Raw genomic sequence first — 19,338 nt, forward strand, 5'->3', positions numbered from 1 at the left:
CAGTAGTCTGGAAAGATTGAGAACCACATTTATCTACCTCTACTTGCAGGAACAGTCCCTGCTCACAGCCACACTGGAGTAAATCAGATTAATATACTTGACTACAGAAGCATTGCTTCAGATTTACAACCAGAAGTGAGAGCAGAATGTGTCCCTGATTATTTTTTTAAGTTATTCTTACATCTAGTACATTAGTAATTTGACAATGGTCAACATTTGCAAGATCTGGGATTATTCAGCACCTCTAATAAACAGCAAATCTAGCTAGGTGCCTAAATGGCTTGAGAAGCCTAAATCATTAGGCATCTAGGTTTGAGAATTTTGAATTTTAGTCTTCGTTTTTTAAATTATTTTTGTTCTCTTTTTCAGGGGTAATTTAGTTTAATTTTATAAAGCTCCTAACAGATATCAAGGGTATTCTTGTATCTTCCCACTGTCATAATCACTGATTGGTTTTTAAGGAATCTGTTTCCAGTTCTCACTCAAGCTGAGATACTTCCATGAATGCCAGTTTCATCTGAAAGAGAATTATGTGGTTCAGTAGCGATCAAGTCTGAGTCCGGACTGCTGAGATCATCACAATGCAGCCGCTCAGCATTGGAGCTACTTCCTTCCAGATGTTCTATCCGGTTACCTGCAAGCACTTGTCTGTAATGTGTTGAAAGAAACAAAAATGTGTAATTAGAGACATGCTGCAGATCTCATATAAATATAATTAGCGTTTATAAACATTATACATTATTATATTCTAACACAAAAGGTATTGCATCCAGCATGAGAACTCTGTTTTAGACCTCATTATGATGGATAAAGATGAATTAATGACTGGACTGGAAGTTAGTTGGTTGTCTAGGCACTAGCGATCATGACCTGATTACATTCAATATGGGTGCACAGAGGACAGTCCCAACCACTAATATATGCTCTTGGTGCTTCAGAAGGGCTAATTTCCCAAAATAGAGGAAAATTATGAGCAAAATTGATTGGGAGGAAAATTTTAGACAGGAAGTTCTTTAAGAAGAGTTTATTAGATGACCAAAAGCCATGATTCCACAATCAAGAGGATTATTTTGGCTAAAAGCTCCTCCAAGTTCAGTGGCAAAGCAAAGGCAGCAGTAAGAAATAAAAAAAGAACATATAACAGATGTAAAAAGGGAAAATTGATATCAATCAATGTAAGTTAGAAGTTATGAAGTGTAAAAAACAATAAGAAGTTAAAGACAGCAGGGAAAAATCCATGGCTCAGCTGTTAAAAACAAAAGAAATTTGAGCAATGGCATAGGCCCATGACTAGGTAAATATAGTGCAATTGTTAATGATGATGCAGAAAAGGCAGACATTTTCAATAAATATTTCTGTTCTGTATTTGGAAAGAAGCAGGATGATGTATTCATATCACATGAGGTTGATGAAGTATTTTCTAATCCATTAGTAACTAAGGAGGATGTTAAACAACATCTAGTAGGGATAAACATTTTGAACTCAGCAGTCCTAGCCCTCGTCCAGACTAACCCGCGGCATCGGCGGGTTAAAATCGATTGCTCGGGGATCGATATATCGCGTCTAGTCTGGACGCGGTGTATCGATCCCCGAGCGCGCTTACATCGATTCCGGAACTCCATCAATCCGAACGGAGTTCCGGAATCGACACGGAGAGCCGCGGACATCGATGGAGCGCCGTCCAGACTGGTGAGTACCTCGATTTTAGAAATTCGACTTCAGCTACGTTATTCTCGTAGCTGAAGTTGCGTATCTAAAATCGATTTTAATTCCTAGTCTGGACGTGGCCCTAGATAACTTCCACCCAAGTGTCCTAAAAGAGTTGGCTGAAGAGAACTACGGCTTGCTGATGTTAAATAAATCTTAGAATATTGGGGAAATTCTGGAAGACTGGAAGAGTGCTAATCTGCCAGTATTCAAAAAGGAACAAACGATTTCATGAGATTATAAATTTGGTCGATAAAGATAACTGTGCAGATGTAATATACTTTGATTTGTTACCACTCAACATTTTGATTAAAAAGTTAGCATTAGACAATGACAATAAAGCACACATTGAAAGGATTAAAATCTAGATCTCAAAAAGTAGTCGTCAATGGAGAATCCTCAAGGAATGGGTGTGTTTCTACTGGGGTTCCACAGAGAAAGGTACTGGGCCTGCTATTCAACATTTTCATCAATGATCTGGAAGTAAATATCAAACCACTGCTGGTAAAATCTATGGATGACACAAAGAGTGTAGGAATGGTAAATCATGAGGATAGGGCATACAGTGCAATCTGGTTATTTAGTAAAGTGGGTCCATTCAAACAAAATGCTTTTATAATACAACTAAATGCAAAGCTATACACCTTAGGACAAAGAATGCAGACTACACTTACAGAATGCAAGACTAAAGCAGTGCCTCTGAAAAGGGTTTAGGGGTCATAGTGGGAACGTAACTCAACATGAGCTCCCATTGTGATGCTGTGGCAAAAAGGACTAAGGTGATCCTTGGGTACATAAATGGGGGTAGTGAATAGGAGAGAGAGAGAGAGTGTGTGTGTGTGTGTGTGTGTGTGTGTGTGTGTGTGTGTGTGTGTGTGTGTGTGTGTGTGTAGATGATTTTACCTCTGTACATGGCATTGGCAAGACTGATACTGGAATAGTGCATACAGTTCCAGTATCCACATTTTAAAAGAATGTTGAAAAATTGGAAAGGGTGCAAAAAAGAGAGAAAAAATTATTCAAGTGCTGGAAAAAATGTTTTGCAGTGAGATACTTAAAGAATATCAGCTCCATCTGCTTATCAAGAAGAAGACTGAGAGGTGACTTAATTACAGTGTATAAATACCTTTACAGGGAGAAAATACCAGCTACTAAAGGATATTTTAATCTAACAGAGAAAGGCATAACAAGAAGCTGGCTGAAAGCTGAAGCCAGACAAATTCAAATTAGAAACTAGACATAAATTCTTAACGGTGAGAGTAATCACCCATTGGAACAAACTACCCAGGGAAGTGATAGATTTTCCTTCTTTTGATATCAAGTATCAGAGGGGTAGCTGTGTTAGTCTGGATCTGTAAAAGCAGTAAAGACTCCTGTGGCACCTTATAGACTAACAGACGTTTTGGAGCATGAGCTTTCGTGGGTGAATACCCACTTCGTCAGATGCATGTAGTGGAAATTTCCAGCGGCAGGTATATATATGCAGGCAAGCTAGAGATAATGAGGTAATTCAATCAGGGAGGATGAGGCCCTGTTCTAGCAGTTGAGGTGTGAAAACCAAGGGAGGAGAAACTGGTTTTGTAATTGGCAAGACATTCACAGTCTTTGTTTAATCCTGAGCTGATGGTGTCAAATTTGCAGATGAACTGAAGCTCAGCAGTTTCTCTTTGAAGAGAAAACACCATCCTAGCCACCATGGATGTAGAGGCTCTCTACATGAACATCCCACACACAGATGGAATACAAGCTGTCAGGAACAGTATCCCTGATGATGCTACAGCACAACTGGCTGCTGAGCTCTGTGCCTTTATCCTCACACACAACTATTTCAAATTTGATGACAATATATATCTCCAGATCAGTGGCACCGCTATGGGCACCCACATGGCCCCACAATATGCCAATATTTTTATGGCCAACCTGGAACAACGCTTCCTCAGCTCTCATCCACTCACGCCCCTTCTCTACCTACGCTACATTGATGACATCTTCATCTTCTGGACCCATGGAAAGGAGTCTCTGGAAAAATTCCACCACAATTTCAACAGCTTCCACCTCACCATCAACCTCAGCCTGGACCAATCTACACGGGAAGTCCGCTTCCTAGACACCACGGTGCAAATAAGTGATGGTCATATTACCACCACCCTATACCGAAAATCTACCAACCGCTATGCCTACCTTCATGCCTCTAGCTTCCATCCCGGGCACATCACACGATCCATTGTCTACAGCCAAGCACTGAGGTACAACCGCATCTGCTCTAACCCCTCAGACAGAGATCAACGCCTACAAAATCTCCACCAAGCATTCTCAAAACTACAATACCCGCACGAGGAAATAAGGAAATAGATCAACAGAGCCAGATGTGTACCCAGAAGCCTCCTACTGCAAGACAAACCCAAGAAAGAAACCAACAGGACTCCACTGGCCATCACATACAGTCCCCAGCTAAAACCTCTCCAACGCATCATCAGGGATCTACAACCCATCCTGGACAATGATCCCACACTTTCACAGGCCTTGGGTGGCAGGCCAGTCCTCGCCCACAGGCAACCTGGCAACCTGAAACATATTCTCACCAGTAACTGCACTCCGTACCATAGTAACTCTAGCTCAGGAACCAATCCATGCAACAAACCTCGATGCCAACTCTGCCCACATATCTACACCAGCGACACCATCACAGGACTTAACTAGATCAGCCACACCATCACCGGTTCATTCACCTGCATGTCCACCAATGTAATATATGCCATCATATGCCAGCCATGCCCCTCTGCTATGTACATCGGCCAAACTGGACAATCGCTACGGAAAAGGATAAACGGACACAAATCAGATATTAGGAATGGCAATATATAAAAACCTGTAAGAGAACACTTCAACCTCCCTGGCCACACTATAGCAGACCTTGAGGTGGCCATCCTGCAGCAAAAGAACTTCAGGACCAGACTTCAAAGAGAAACTGCTGAGCTTCAGTTCATCTGCAAATTTGACACCATCAGCTCAGGATTAAACAAAGACTGTGAATGGCTTGCCAATTACAAAACCAGTTTCTCCTCCCTTGGTTTTCACACCTCAACTACTAGAACAGGGCCTCATCCTCCCTGATTGAATTACCTCATTATCTCTAGCTTGCCTGCATATATATACCTGCCGCTGGAAATTTCCACTACATGCATCTGACGAAGTGGGTATTCACCCACGAAAGATCATGCTCCAAAACGTCTGTTAGTCTATAAGGTGCCACAGGATTCTTTGCTTCTTTTGGTGTCTTCAAATCAAGACTAATGCCTTTCCAGAAGATATACTTTGAGTCAAATGCTAATTATGCTTTAGTCAAACAGATCTTATTGGACTCAGTACAGGGATAGCTGGATGAGATGTAATGGCTATGGCTGCGAGTTTGTCACCTCTGCACTGAGGCTGGCCTGGGCAGGTTAGGCAACCCCCGGGCCAGCTGCATCAGCCCCTGCTGGGGAAGTTTCGGGCCACTCCCTCCCTTCCCCCCCAGCAGCAGCAGGAGTTTGGGTGTGGGAGGGGGCTGGGGTGTGGGAGGGGGTGAAGCTGCTGGGTGGCACTTACCTCGGGGGGCTCCCTGGAAGTGGCAACATGTCCCTTCCTCAGCTGCTAACAGATGGCTCCACACATTGCCTCCATCCACAGGTGCCTGCTCTGCACCTCCCATTGGTTGCAGTTCCCAGCCAATGGGAGCTGCAGAGCCGGCACTCGGGGTGGAGGCAGTGCACAGAGCCCTTTGGCCGTACCTCTGCCTAGGGGGGAGCTGCAAGGAGCCAGGTAGGGAGCCTGCCAGTCCTGCCAAAAAAATCCCCAGCAACAGCGGGTGTCCTGGGCCGTACACTGCCTCTTCCCCAAGAGCACCTGCGGCACCCCCCGGCTGCTCCCCACAGAGCACTGGGCCACCTCAATATTTGATCAGGAGTATATAGTACAAGTCGTGGACTGGTCATGGGCTATGATTTTCGTTTACTGCCTGTGACCTTACATAGCCTTAGTAATGGCCTGTAATATACAGGACGTCAGACTAGATTATCTAATAGTCCCTTCTGGCCACAAACTCTATGAAACCCTGGGTAGTATGTGATTTCAGTGTTACTGGATATATTATGCATAATTCCACAGAAACATTTTTTTCAGCTTGCCATCCCTGTGAAAAAATAAAACAGAAAAAATTAAGGAATGGGATCCGGATTCAGAGTATGTTTCTACCCAGAAGACTATTCATATTTCAGTTACCATTGCTGTCTTGTTCTGAAGGATGGGGAGGAAAGGACTGAAAATATTAGAAACCAAGTATTATATCCTTATTAGGCCTCGAAACGTAGTACACTTCCCTAGGAAGTCCAAACCCTTCCTTTCTACCCTCTATACCTTGTTGCAAAGTCCAAAGCACCAATTACAACACTAATAAGTTTTGACAATACCTTGAATTGCCAAGGAAGGAGAATGCATTTGTTTAGAGCAAGAAGGGGAATTTAGAGCTGTATTTTTATCTTCATAGATTCTGGGGGAAACTTTTATATTATTACTGACAAAAGTTTTCAAAAGTCTTTGCAGGCTGTGATCCTGAAACTGAAAACCAAGGGCCTGCTGCTGCATCTGCTGAGTCTAACTGAAGTCAGACTGCACAGGTGCTGGCAATTGCAGCCAAGGACAGCTCTACCATTTTTGCTGCCCCAAGCAAAAAAAAAGAAAAAAAGTTGCTTGGACTGTGCTGCCCCAAGAACGGATGGAATGCCACCCCTTAGCATGTGCCACCCCAGGCATGTGCTTCCTCCGCTAGTGCCTTGAACCGACCCTGATTGCAGCATCAGGACTTTAATATTTAAAAACAATGAAATTGTTCATGACACTTTAGTAATAAAATCAAAGATGTTTTGTCATTAATATTAATGGAACGTTATAGTACCTTCTGATGTTCCCCAGTACTATTTTCCTCCTACACAATTCCCTTTCAGGACTGCACCACTCTTTAAAAATACTGTTATTGCAGGTGGCACGGTCTTACAAGACTATTTTCCTTAGTGTGCAAGTAAACGTTTGGTCTTGGGAAGACATCCTTTGTAGCTGTTAACTTTTGTTCTGGGTAGAAGGAACTGTGCAAGTAACACAAGAATTTCCTTAGAGTAAATTCTTGAGGCAGGGTTGCTCCCTGGGAACTTGACTTTGGTGTTGGGCTGAGATTCCTGAAAGAAGGGATTGCCCTGAAAACTGTCTGACCACCTCTGTTCCAGGATTGATGTATATGTGCAAATAAAACCAGTGACTCTTAACACATAATACTGAGGTGCCATATAACTGATTTCATCTCCACGGGGAAACCAGCCTGCAAGGCTCTGGATATCTGCTATTGCTCACAGAGAGAGAACATTTCTGTATTAATTAGAAGCTTTAGGCCCTGATCTTGCAACTGCCTGCCTGCAGGCAAACCCTACACCTATGTGGAGATATCTGCTGACTTCAGTGGAGCCCCACTCAGATAAAGGGGTGTGCCGCACCCATCCAATTGTCTGACTTGGGCCCTAAAGAATGTTTTCTGCTACCTTTTCCCCTGGCTACTGGCTGTTTTTTTAACCTTACCCTAATGGTCTAGCAGTGGCAGCAGGAGGATCTTTGTCCTTATTGTTACCAACTGTTCTGATAGTTGGAAAGAACTGGAGCATATGGTGAACCAGCATGAAAACAGGTAGAACGTAAATCAAAAAAGGGCAGGTGTGTTGGGCAGGATAGCCTCTCCTGTTCCTAAAATTTCGTACGGTATGTTCTAACATCTAGAAAAACAATACACAAGGTGAACTTCAAACTCTAAATAAACATTCAATCATCCAGTGTTCCTTTCAATTATTGACACCTATGGTTTGTATAACATGCCCCTAAGGTTTAATTGGCTACGATAGCACTTTCAAAGGGTTACATCGGAAATGCCAGTTACACTAGAGATTAATATGGCAATATTGTAATACTGCACAATACATGTCCTGTGTGTTCTTTCTCAATGGCACAGTATAAAAGCTCTTTCTGTGTAGGTCTTGCAAGTACTCTGTTTACAATGAGGAATCTCTCTTTCCTGGGAGAATATTACTTGTATACAATTTCTCCTGCCAGTTCTTTAGGCACAGTAAATTAAAGGGAATTTGCCTCTGTAACCATATAATTTTATGTTGGTTGTGTTTCTTATTTATGTCTTATCTGAAAATTAGTTCGCCTCTTGCTTTGCTGTTTCTTTGGGAAAGCTGCCTTTGTATATTGTTGTTACCTTTTGTTAATGTCCCAAAGGCCTTAGGGTGCTGATATATTAGACTGTATTATTACTCCCTTTTACTACTATGTTACACTATTGTTTGTCTCTGCTTGTTTGTGACCTAATCTTGAACCTCTCTCTGCCTAATTGCTGGGCTGAATTTTTTGCCTCCTGATCAGCTTATGAAAAGCAGTGGGCACAGCCTTCCAAATTCATCTATGTTTGCACAAAGTTGTTTGCTCAAGGAAACCAGCAGCAAGCAAAGCAAACTAAATGTGGACTGCATCAAACAAAAACCTTACTGAGGGCAAAGTTCAAAATCTCCAGTAATGTTAGGTCTATGAACCCACTAAACAAATCAGTGCTGTGTGTCAATGGACACTGCTTTCTTTTAGTGTATGTCACAGTCACAGAGGTTAGAGGTGGAAATGAATGGCTTCACCTTAGTCCACCCACTTTTCCTGGAGAGTTGTCACCTACTTTGTCAAGACTAGCTTTACATGACTCAAATGATGAACTGCGTAATGCCACCATGAGTCAATTTGTGATCTCTCTCAGTGTATCCTGGTATGTCACCCAGGCTACGTCTTCACTACCGGCCGTATCGGCGGGTAGCAATCGATTTCTCGGGGATCGATATATCGCATCTCATCTAAACACAATATATCGATCCCCGAACGAGCTCCTGTCGACTCCGGAACTCCACCAACGCGAATGGTGGTAGCGGAGTTCACAGGGGGAGCCGCGGACGTCGATCCCGCGCTGTGAGGATGGTAGGTAACTCGATCTAAGATACTTCGACTTCAGCTACGCTATTCACTTAGCTGAAGTTGCATATCTTAGATCGATTTCCCCCTCTAGTGTAGACCAGCCCCCAGACTCATGAGACTGAGGAAGCTGTTATGTTCTGCTGTGTCACTAGCTCAGAACCTGGCTCTACCTCTCTTACACTGAATAGTAGTACCCTGTTCTGCAAGTAGTCCCTTTGAAATGGGACATCTCATACATAAGAAATTACTCAAAGTTATTACGGGTGATAAAATCAGGCCTTTGAGCATTAGAGGCTATTAATGAGTTGATTTAGTATTTAGTTTTCTACACTCTTTTGCAAGAAAACCCAATTTGAAATGCAGCCTTTCACTTCCAGGCTGACCAGGACTGTGAATACTACAGAGGCAACATACTCAGCTCCAGTTATAAGAACATAAGAACATCCGTTCTGGGTCAGACCAAAGGTCCATCTAGCCCAGTATCCTGTCTTCCAACAGTGGCCAATGCCAGATTTCCCAGAGGGAATGAACAGAACAGGCAATCATTGAATGATCCATCTCTGGTCACCCATTCCCAGCTTCTGGGAAACAAAGGTTATGGTGGGCAAATGCTGCAAATAATTTCACAGCAACCACTCCAGCTGATTATGGACCATCTTTGACTGCCTCAAGAGGGAGTCCTTTCCAGGCCTGCTCAGCGTGTAGGATAGTAGCTGAGATATAGGTTGTGAGGTTGGGGAGGGAGATTAAAGCAAGGAAAATGGAGGGAGTTTTAGGTCTGTGCTAGGTCATGTGGAAGACATCTTCCCCAAAACAAAAGAAATTGGTCCAGAATTTAAGCCACTGTGAATTAACAGAGCTCCATGGATTTCAGTACAGCTGTAGTGATTTAAACCAGCTGAAGATCTGGCCCATTCATATATTTAAAGCCAGAAGGAAGACTACTATAATTATCTAATCTGACCTTCTGCATAACACAGGCCATAAAATTTCACCCATTTTCAAGGATTGAGCCCAATAACTTGCAGGTGAACTAGAACAAGTGGTGAGGAATTTACCGCACCCCTTGGTAAATTGTTCCAGTGATTAATTATCCTCACTGAAAAATATGTGTGCCATTTCCACTTTGCATGTTTAACTTCAATTTCCAGCTGCTAGATTTTGGTATTGCCTTTGACTGATGCAAGAGGGCTCCTTAATCGAGCAGAAATCTATTCACTATGTATGTGCGTATAAATCATCAAGTCACCTCTTAACCTTCTATTTGATAAATTAAATGGATTGAGTTTCATAAATTTCTCACAGGAAGACATGTTTTCCAGACCTGAAATCATTGCTATATGTGTTGTGTTGTCTCCGTAGTGGTTCTGCCATGTGAATAAATGTACTTTGCTTTGGAAGAACTGTATGATACTTGTAACTGCTGGTACATACTGGGCATTGTTCTCAAAAAGAAAGCACAGATCAGTGCTGGAATTTAGATAAACTGACTTGCTGAGGATACCACAGAGTATGTCAGGGAACTGAACAGTCTTTACATCCCAGTCTGAAGGAAGTGGGACAAAGGTCCCTGCTCAGAGACAAGTGACAGCTGGCAACCTGAGACCTGATTGAGCACCCCTGGAGTGGACCACGGAGGTGGGATACAAGTGCAGTTACCCTGAAACTGTGAAAAGTGTTACATGCTGATTATAACATGAATTAAACGTATCAGTTTGTACCTCATCCGCAGTATAACAGTCTTACTTACTTGACTGGTGTTGAACCAGATCGGGACATGTAGAGCAATATAAGGAACAGAAATACCACAAATGCAGCAAGTCCAACCCAAAAGGCTATGACAATTGAATCTGGTAAAAAAGAAAAAAGAAGCATACAGCATCAATGATACAGTATCAAATAAAAAATGTGCAGATAAAATTGATGATCTCAAAACATTTTATACCATTTAATTAATTAAACTTCACACCACCACTGAATGATATTATTCTCTCTATTCAAGACGGGAAAATTGAGGCACAACTTGATTAAGTGACTATCCAAAGTCATATAGCAAACCACTGTGTGGTGTATGTGGGAATAAAAACAAGCAATCCTAATCCTAGCCCCTTGCTTTAATCACCAGTGTGACCACCGCTACATATAGATTTGGGAAAGCAATATATTGCACATAAGAAAGTTATGAGAATTTTATCCATTTGCAGATTACACAACTCAGTTCCTACCGCAGAATTACAGAACTCCAGTGCGCACACCTGTTATTTTAAAGGAAAACTGCACCCATATTGCTCAGCCTAACAGTCTATGAAGCAAATTCTGCCCTTAGATGCATGAGTACAATATCTATCAAACTCAATAGGAGCTCTGTGCATGCATTCACAGGATGGAATGTGACCCTTAAGAAACTCTTGCCAGCCAGGAATGTTAAAATTGACCTTTCAAGGATGGAGGGAACAGCTTGTTGAAAAGTGATGTCACTTGTGAGCCTAGCAATGTGTCAGTCCCATGGAAAATTCTGTACAGTAGCTTTCAAGTAGCTTTAGCACGTGCTTAACCGTCAGAAGAGTGTTTAATATTTAGATGACATTTCTAGGACTGGATGCTCTCTTTTGGGGTCAGTGTGGAACTGTGCTACCCAGCCTTAATATTGTGAGGTGCCAAGGGCAGTACATCTGTGAAGGGCAATGAATTTATAAACAGATGTTAACTTCTGTTGAGTTGAAAAACAAGGGTCAACAGGCAAATGTTCACTAAGATAAAATATTTGTTTACCTCAAAGAACAAAAAACACTGACGTTCATTGAAATAAACTCAATATGGATGAATACGTGCTTCTACTAAAAACACCTGGAATGTATCAGCATTAGAGTCATTAATTAATTGACCAGGAATACCCATTTTATTCCCTATTAAACTAATAACCTTAAGTTAGAGCTTGCCTATTAGGATTTTTATCAGGCAGTTGAGATTTGGACACACTAACTAGATTTGGGCCACTGATTAACAGGATGGTGAAAATGATGGCAAGAAAATTTCAAGCCTGCTAGAGTTTCAACTCATTTTGGTTTTCATTGTGAAAGCAAAATTCAACCCAGGTATAAAGAAGGAATTGCCGAGTGGAGTCAAGGCTCAGAGGTTTGACTCAGATTCAGGATGCTGTACAGCTCCTTCAAAAGACCCTTGCCAGGCTATGAGGATGTATAAAGCACATATAATGCAGCCCTTTGAAGACAGACGTTGGGGAAGCAGCCTTCTACAGCACCTGAAGATGCCAGACATGTGATAAACAAGCCAGGCAGTAACTCAGAAATATTAGATGGGGAAGAGGGGATTGCAGAGCACTGGCCTGGTCCCTCTCCCCCATAAGTCTTTAAAGTAAGGGGTGGTGGGGGCGGCTCTTGTATTGGGAGAGACAGGGTGTTCATACTCCAAGCAAACCTCAAGGGCTTGAAATGATGAAAAACAGTGTGAACTGCATCTGGCAGTTTGGAGTCAGAAAACCCTACACACACCAGAACTAGAGAGGAGGAGGGGATTGTCCAGCTTTAATAAGAAAATGTTATATGTGGAACTCACTGAAACCAATCAAGGTACAACTATTTACATACGTAATGGAGGATAACATTGCTCTGGATCTCAGGCTGGTATTTGAACTTGGGAGATACAGTAGTCGTTTCCTGTTTTCAGCCTTTCACCAGTTGGGATTTTCTTCTTTTCTTTAACAACAGACTTTTTTCTAACAGTTGAGAAAAGATTTTTTTATGACTATATTTTTCACTTGCCTTTTATAACTCAATTACATGGTCAGCTAAATTTATTATTATTATTATTATTTTAGTAAAAAATGGGTACACTGCCCAATGCTGTTAATAGAAAGAAAAATCTTTGAGTAATTCTCTGAAGTGATGCATCATTCCTCTTGTCCTCATGGCTGGCTTCAGATTCATTAGTTAGAAAAGCTCAGCCCTGTAATGTGTTATTAATATTGGACCAAAGGAAAAAAAATGGCAATAAAATTAACCTGCACAGGAGAAAAAAATTGGCTGTTCCCTTTTTTGCTTTGTTTGTTTGTTTGAAGTTGGAAATTCAGGTTTAGTCTCCCCTAGAATGCTAGCGACTAGAAAACTAGTGATATTATGACAACTCACAAGAGACTGAAGATCAGAGGTAGAAACGCACTTAAGCATGTGCTTAATATAATCCTGCATGTGAGGCCCACTGGCTTCAGATTGGGTGGGCTACTCTCCCATTTTTGCTGACCCAGCAGTGCAAAGGGGACTTACAGCTGGTTTTGGCAGCAGTTGAGGGTTCCTTTAGTCCAAGGTAAACCTCAACTTTGCCCTTCCCTCCAGCACCGGGACATTCCAAGGCAAGGCCACAGCACAATGGGGACTTGAGGACCATTGTCTGCCAACAAGTTAGCAGCTGTCACAGATCAAGGCAACTTCATCAGTGGTCCAGCAAGGGCATCCACTGTCAGGCTTCCAGCTCCCAAGCTGTTGCCTCTCTCGAGTGGAGACATGCATCCCTGCCTTCACTGTGTTATTCCCAGCAGAGAGTCACTCACACACACTTGTTTTTTTTCTCTTTATAGATGGTTAACAGATGTAATTGCTACACTTATAAGTTATCCCACAGCACTTCCTATACAAGCCTACTTTATTCTTAAGGTAAAAAGCATTTCAGAGAAATATTAAAAACAATAAAAGACCCTAAACACATGCTAATATGTTTACCACAGTTCACTCTAACAGGGATTCTGGCAGGAGCACTCCTTCAATTTCTGCACCCAAGGAGATCCTTTGTGGTTAAACGTTCATCACAGCTGCAGCTCGGAACAAGCACCCAGACGTCCAACCTACCCTAAGGATTGGGGTCCTCTGTGGACCAGGGATCTTGTCCATTTGCTGGATCAGGATGAAATGTCTGAGCCAGTTTAAAATTAGGCTAGTTATCCAAAACCCCTTTCTTTGTCTGTTAGCCCCTGGAGAATCAAATTTGAACTGGTCTATGCAAACCTCACCAGAGGGGTGGCTTCAAAGGGCTGATAACAGAGGAAATACATTAGCATCCCCCTCCCTACTAGGAAAGGTACATATAATTCCACAGTAAACATACACTACTGCATTTTTAATACAATGTACACAAAGGTATTAAATCTAATTCATTAAGGTTTAAATTAATTCAATAAAGTTTACTTAGGGTATAGCAAGATACTGTCAGTCTGTCACAGCAGTTCTCTATCCTGTGCAAGGGTGGGTCAGCCCCTAGCAGTCCCTAAGTCTCAGGAGAAGCTGAAAACTGATGTAAAGCCACCTATGGCCTTGCCCTTCCCTGGTGCACCTAGCATTGCTCTGCTCCACCTGGAGGTTAAACCCAGGATTTTTCAAATTTTACAGTTTCAATATTATCAATTACTTGGCTACAGAAAATGTTTCTTGTACGGCTGTTATACAAATAAGCAAAAGTCTTTCAAGACTATCATTTATTCTTTGTAGACTAGATCATGGATGACAATGTGAAAAGTTTTTTGAAACTTTAATATTGTACTTGTATTTTCCAAAATGTCTTTGGTAACAGTAAGTTAAACAAGACCCAATAACGTAATAATATATTTTTGTCTTTTGTCACTTAACCATAAATTCCACCTGTTCAATACATATTGGTTTTAAATTAATCCTTGGTGAATTTATCCTTTGGCTTTCATAAGATGAAACTATGCAATTACACTAGGAATGAATTTGACCTATTATGTTAAGTAATAATTTAAGATTACATTAATGTTTATTACGCTCAACATGGAAATTCTTATTTTCTCCAAGCGGAGTTATTATAATTGGATGAAATGAGTGACATCTTATTTCTTTATCAACTGAAAATAAATATCAAAGGCTAAAGGAATCTACTTCCATGGCCATACTGTAGATATGATTTATACAAGCACTTGGTCTTAGGTTTGCACGGCATCCAATGATGCCCATTATAATGCATTTTTGTTATGATAATAAATATCTGTATGATTAGTTAGAGATGAATGTCTGATAAAAGAAATAAGAAACCAAGTGTGTGTGTTCAGCTTCTTCTTGTTACTGATTAATCAAAATTTAACTTCTTTCTCTATTAAGATCTAAAAACTTACATACATTTTAATGCAAGCCTGGCATTCCATGAAGAAAACAACTATTACTGACAAAACCACCACCAACAAAAAACTAGATAGAGTAACAAAAGGTTATTTTGTTACTCTATTATGCAAACAGGAGTGCAACAAACAATTGATTAACATCTCAGAATAGGCTTCCATTTAGTAAATTGTTTTTTTAAAAATCTCTTTCCAATTAGATAGGTTAGTATCAAAATCTTTCTCAAATATATACATTGTACAGTAAATTAAATAATATTGCAGTATTAGAATCAACTGCCATTAGAACCTAATAAGTGTTGTGAGAGTTTGGAAATACAGAGGGTTATCTATACAAATTGCATATATATAACCCATTATAGTCTATGTTACAAAGAGAAACATGATAGTGAAGATATTAAGGGGAATTATTCAACCTATTTTGTTCCTATCTAACTCTTCACATACTAGATCAGAAGCTATTACTATGCAATACTTACATTTATTAGCCTTCAACTTCCTTTCATCTACAGGAACTGGATCCAAATAGTCCCAGTAATATTCATAAGACCAATAATACTCAGATGAGTTTGTTCTGATAGCCATTTCAGTAGTGCATTTTAATCATCTCAGAACTCCAGTCTAATACTCTTTTATTTTCTACAACACTTCAGTGTCCTTATATAGAGATTGCGTAACTGATGCCTGTGTAAATCATTCTGAAAGTCTTCATATCCTGCAACTCAAGGACTACTTAGATACCATTTAGCAGAAATGAACGTCAGACTATGACATGCACTTAATAACAACCTCTGTTGCTTGTGGGCAATTATATACTAGCTATTTTCCACCCTGCTATGTATTGACATGGATGTCAAGTAAACAGTAATAGAATGGACAAAAGCCAAAATGACTTATAAACTATTCCCAATGAGTAACTAGCATCAGTGAAGCCCTCAGCATGAAACACATATTCTTGACCCACTGAAAAGAGCTTTCCTAAAAATTAATCATGACTCTATGACAGATATACCCCAGAGGGCCTGATCAATTACGCCTTAATAAAAGACAGTATTGGAACAGCTGGACATTGTGTATCAAATATTTTAAATGATTTGCCTTAACATCAGCCATCCCCAACAAATGATGTAAAAATAGGCCCCAGGCAGAATGTAAATAGAAGAGATTCAGTGCTTTCCCTACACAAACACATATGTGCATATGCAAAACATTTTATTAGAAGAGAAATTGCTAACATTAACAGGAAGACAGATCCTCCATCAGTTTTCAAATGTATTCCTAAGAACTACACTATACATCATGGTTGTCTCAGTCAGACATGGCTGTTTGTTCAGGCTAAGGTCCCAGAAAACTTCATCTCAAAAGACACAATATTTGGTGATAGGAGTTTGATAGATACTAAATGTGATGTCTGAATAGTGCCAGATTTTTCCTTTTGATATCTGTGTAGCATAGGGTCTCTACGATTCTCTCTAAGACAGACTGCAGAGGAGCATTTGTTGTCAGCCTGAAGAAGGAATCACAAATACAGTAGTAGGAAGCAGATTAGTTAAAATTAAATCTGTTCATTTCAAAGTACTGCACCTACTTGTTTATTTATGTACTTATATAGTCCCCATCACCACAGTAGTTGAGCACCTCATAATCTTTAATGCATTCATCTTCACTACACACCCTGAGAGGTAGAGAAATAACATTACCTGCATATTGCTTCAATTGCTTCAATTGAAATCAATGGGAGTTAGGTGCCTAAATTCTTTTGATGATCTGGGCTAGAGAGACTGAAGATACGTCTACACTACCCGCCGAATCGGCAGGTAGTGATCGATCTATCGGGGATCGATTTATTGCGTGTAGTGTAGACGTGATAAATTGATCCCTGATCGCTCTCCTGTCAACTGCTGAACTCCAGCTCTGCGAGAGGCGGAAGCAAAGTTGACGGGGGAGCTGTGGCTATCGACCTCGCACCATGAGGAAGCAAGGTAAGCCGAACTAAGATACGTCGACTTCAGCCACGTTATTTTTGTAGCTGAAGTTACGTATCTTAGGCCTGGTCTACACTGGGAGGGGGTTCGATCTAAGATACGCAACTTCAGGTACGAGAATAGTGTAGCTGAAGTCTACGTATCTTAGATCGACTTACCTCCCGTCCTCATGGCACAGGATTGATGGCCACGGCTCCCCTGACAACTCCACTTTCACCTTTTGCCCTGGTGGAGTCCCGGAGTTGATGGCAGAGTGTTTGGGGATCGATCGCTACCCGCCGATCCGGCGGGTAGTGTGGACATACCCTTAGGTCGATCCCCCCTACTAGTGTAGACTAGGCCTGAGGCCTGCTCTATCCTTAGATCAGCCTAGCTAAGTCGCTTGGGGCTGTGAAAAATTTCATGCCTTGAGCATTGTAGTTTGGTCTACGTAAGCCCTGATGTAGACATGAGTAGGTTGATGGAGAAATTCTTCCATTGACATTGCTACCACATCTTGGAGAGGTGGATTAATTACATTGATGGAAAACCTCCTCCTCTTGATGTAAGAAGGATCTACACTACAGTGCCATAGTTGTGCACTGTAGCATGGGCATACTCAGTGATGAGCTGATAAAATATTAACAACCGGTTCCCTCCCGCTCACCCCAAGAGGGGGTCATGCCCACACTCACGCCCCCGAGACTCCTGACCCATCCAACCCCGATGTTCCTTGACAGCCCCCCTCCTCTTTGTCCCCTGACTGCCCCCTGCCGCCCCATCCAACCCCCCCTCTCATTCCTGATGGACCCCCAGGACCCCTGCCCCATCCAACACACCCCTTCTCTCTGTCCCCTGACTACCCCTGGAATCCCTACCCTTGACTGCCCCCCACTGCCCCATCCAACCCCTGCTCCTTCCTGACTGCCCCCCCCGGGACCCTTGTCCCCATTCAATCCCCCTGTTCCCTGCCCTGTGACCGCCCCGACACTAATCTACCACCTCAACTCTCCTGCCCTCTACCAACACCCCCTCCCTGCCCCCTTACCACGCTGCCTGGAGGTGGGGACCGGGACAGGGCTGCAGGCCGGAGCTGCTCAGCTGGGGCGGGGCTGGAGCGGCTCAGCCAGCTGGGGTGCCCAACTGGCCAGGGCCGGGCCCACAGGCCGGAGCCTGGGAGTCCGGCCGGCCACGGTTGGGGCCGGCCCTGGGGCTGGGCCGGAGCCGCGCTGCCTGGGGACGAGGTTGGGGTCCAGGCCGGAGCCATGCGGTGCCTGGAGTCCTCCTCGCTTCCCCGTCCCCCGTCCCAGCTCACCTGAGGGAAACCGCTGCTTCCTTCTCAGCCCTCCCAGGCTTCCCGCGCGAACAGCTGATTTGCAGGAAGCCGGGGAGGGGGAGGAGAAGCCGGGGGAGTGTTCAGAGGAGGAGGCAGAGGCGGAGTGAGGTAAGCTGGGGCCAAGGGAAGGGCAGGGAGCTGCTGGAGCTTTTGTTTAATTTAAAAGCCCTTGTTGAACCAGTTCCCTCTCGCGGAACAACCAGTTCTAAAATGGCTTCTAAATTTAACAACTGGTTCCCGCAAACCGGTGGGAACCGGCTCCAGCTCACCACTGGGCATACCCTATGTGTCTAGCCCAGAGTCACACAGGAAGTCTGTGGCAGAGCAAAAATTGAATGCACACCTCCCACAGCCCAGGCCAGAACTGTAACCACTGATCTATTCTTCCTTCCTGAGATTCTCCCTACCAGTTTTTATGAGTTTACAGTCATAACTGTCCTATCTTTAAGATGTTTTCTCTCTCCTGCAGCTTTGTGAAAGACCCAGGGGAAACTGACTGAGAAGGAGAAGCAGTGAAAGTGACTTTGAACAAAGCTGTATCAAATGCTTGAAGTATGCAAAAAAGAAAAAAAACGGAAAGAATTATTTTCCCGCTAACATTTTTAGTTACAGTAAAGTAGTTTGTACAAGAGAAGGTAAAATCATTTGATTCAGTTTGATTATTAAGTTGCTTGTTCCTTTTAACTCAGTTTTCTTCTGTCAGGCCTGTTTTTCCCCACCCAATAGTAAGGTTCTTGTCCTGCTCAGGGCCGGCTCCAGGCACCAGCCCAGCAAGCAGCTGCTTGGGGTGGCCAACGGCGAGGGGCAGCACATCCAGGTCTTCGGCGGCGGGTCCCTCACTCCCTCTCGGAGTGAAGGACCAGCCCCCAAATTGCCGCCAAAGACTGAAGTGGTGGCTATAGAGCTGTAGATCACAATCGTGGCTTTTTTTTTCTTTTTTTCTTTTTGCTACTTGGGGTGGCAAAAACCCTGGAGCTGGCCCTGGTCCCGCTGAGCAGTTAGGAACATGCGAAAAAGTGTGCACAGACCATTCCTCAAATAAGGCAGAGGTCACCATTTCTCTGTGCATTCTAGTGCATGTTAGCTTACACTCTGCTTAGAAGGGAAAACAGAGAAAATAACCTAAAATTTACATTGCACCATCAGCCTCAAAA

General features: G+C 42.6%; 1 protein-coding gene across 1 annotated transcript; it reads right to left on the minus strand.

Annotated features, from left to right (window-relative positions):
- Nucleotides 1-15,490, minus strand: MRAP (melanocortin 2 receptor accessory protein). The gene is made up of 3 exons (XM_030552337.1): nt 15,364-15,490; nt 10,493-10,592; nt 1-648 (listed from the first exon to the last, which is right to left on the minus strand). The coding sequence occupies exons 1-3, from the start codon at nt 15,467-15,469 to the stop codon at nt 483-485; spliced, it is 372 nt and encodes a 123-aa protein (XP_030408197.1). The 5' UTR covers nt 15,470-15,490; the 3' UTR covers nt 1-482.
- Between the last annotated feature and the right edge of the window lie 3,848 nt (nt 15,491-19,338).

The sequence above is a fragment of the Gopherus evgoodei genome, chromosome 1, assembly GCF_007399415.2.
Source record: "Gopherus evgoodei ecotype Sinaloan lineage chromosome 1, rGopEvg1_v1.p, whole genome shotgun sequence".
In the NCBI taxonomy this organism is placed as follows: domain Eukaryota; kingdom Metazoa; phylum Chordata; order Testudines; family Testudinidae; genus Gopherus; species Gopherus evgoodei.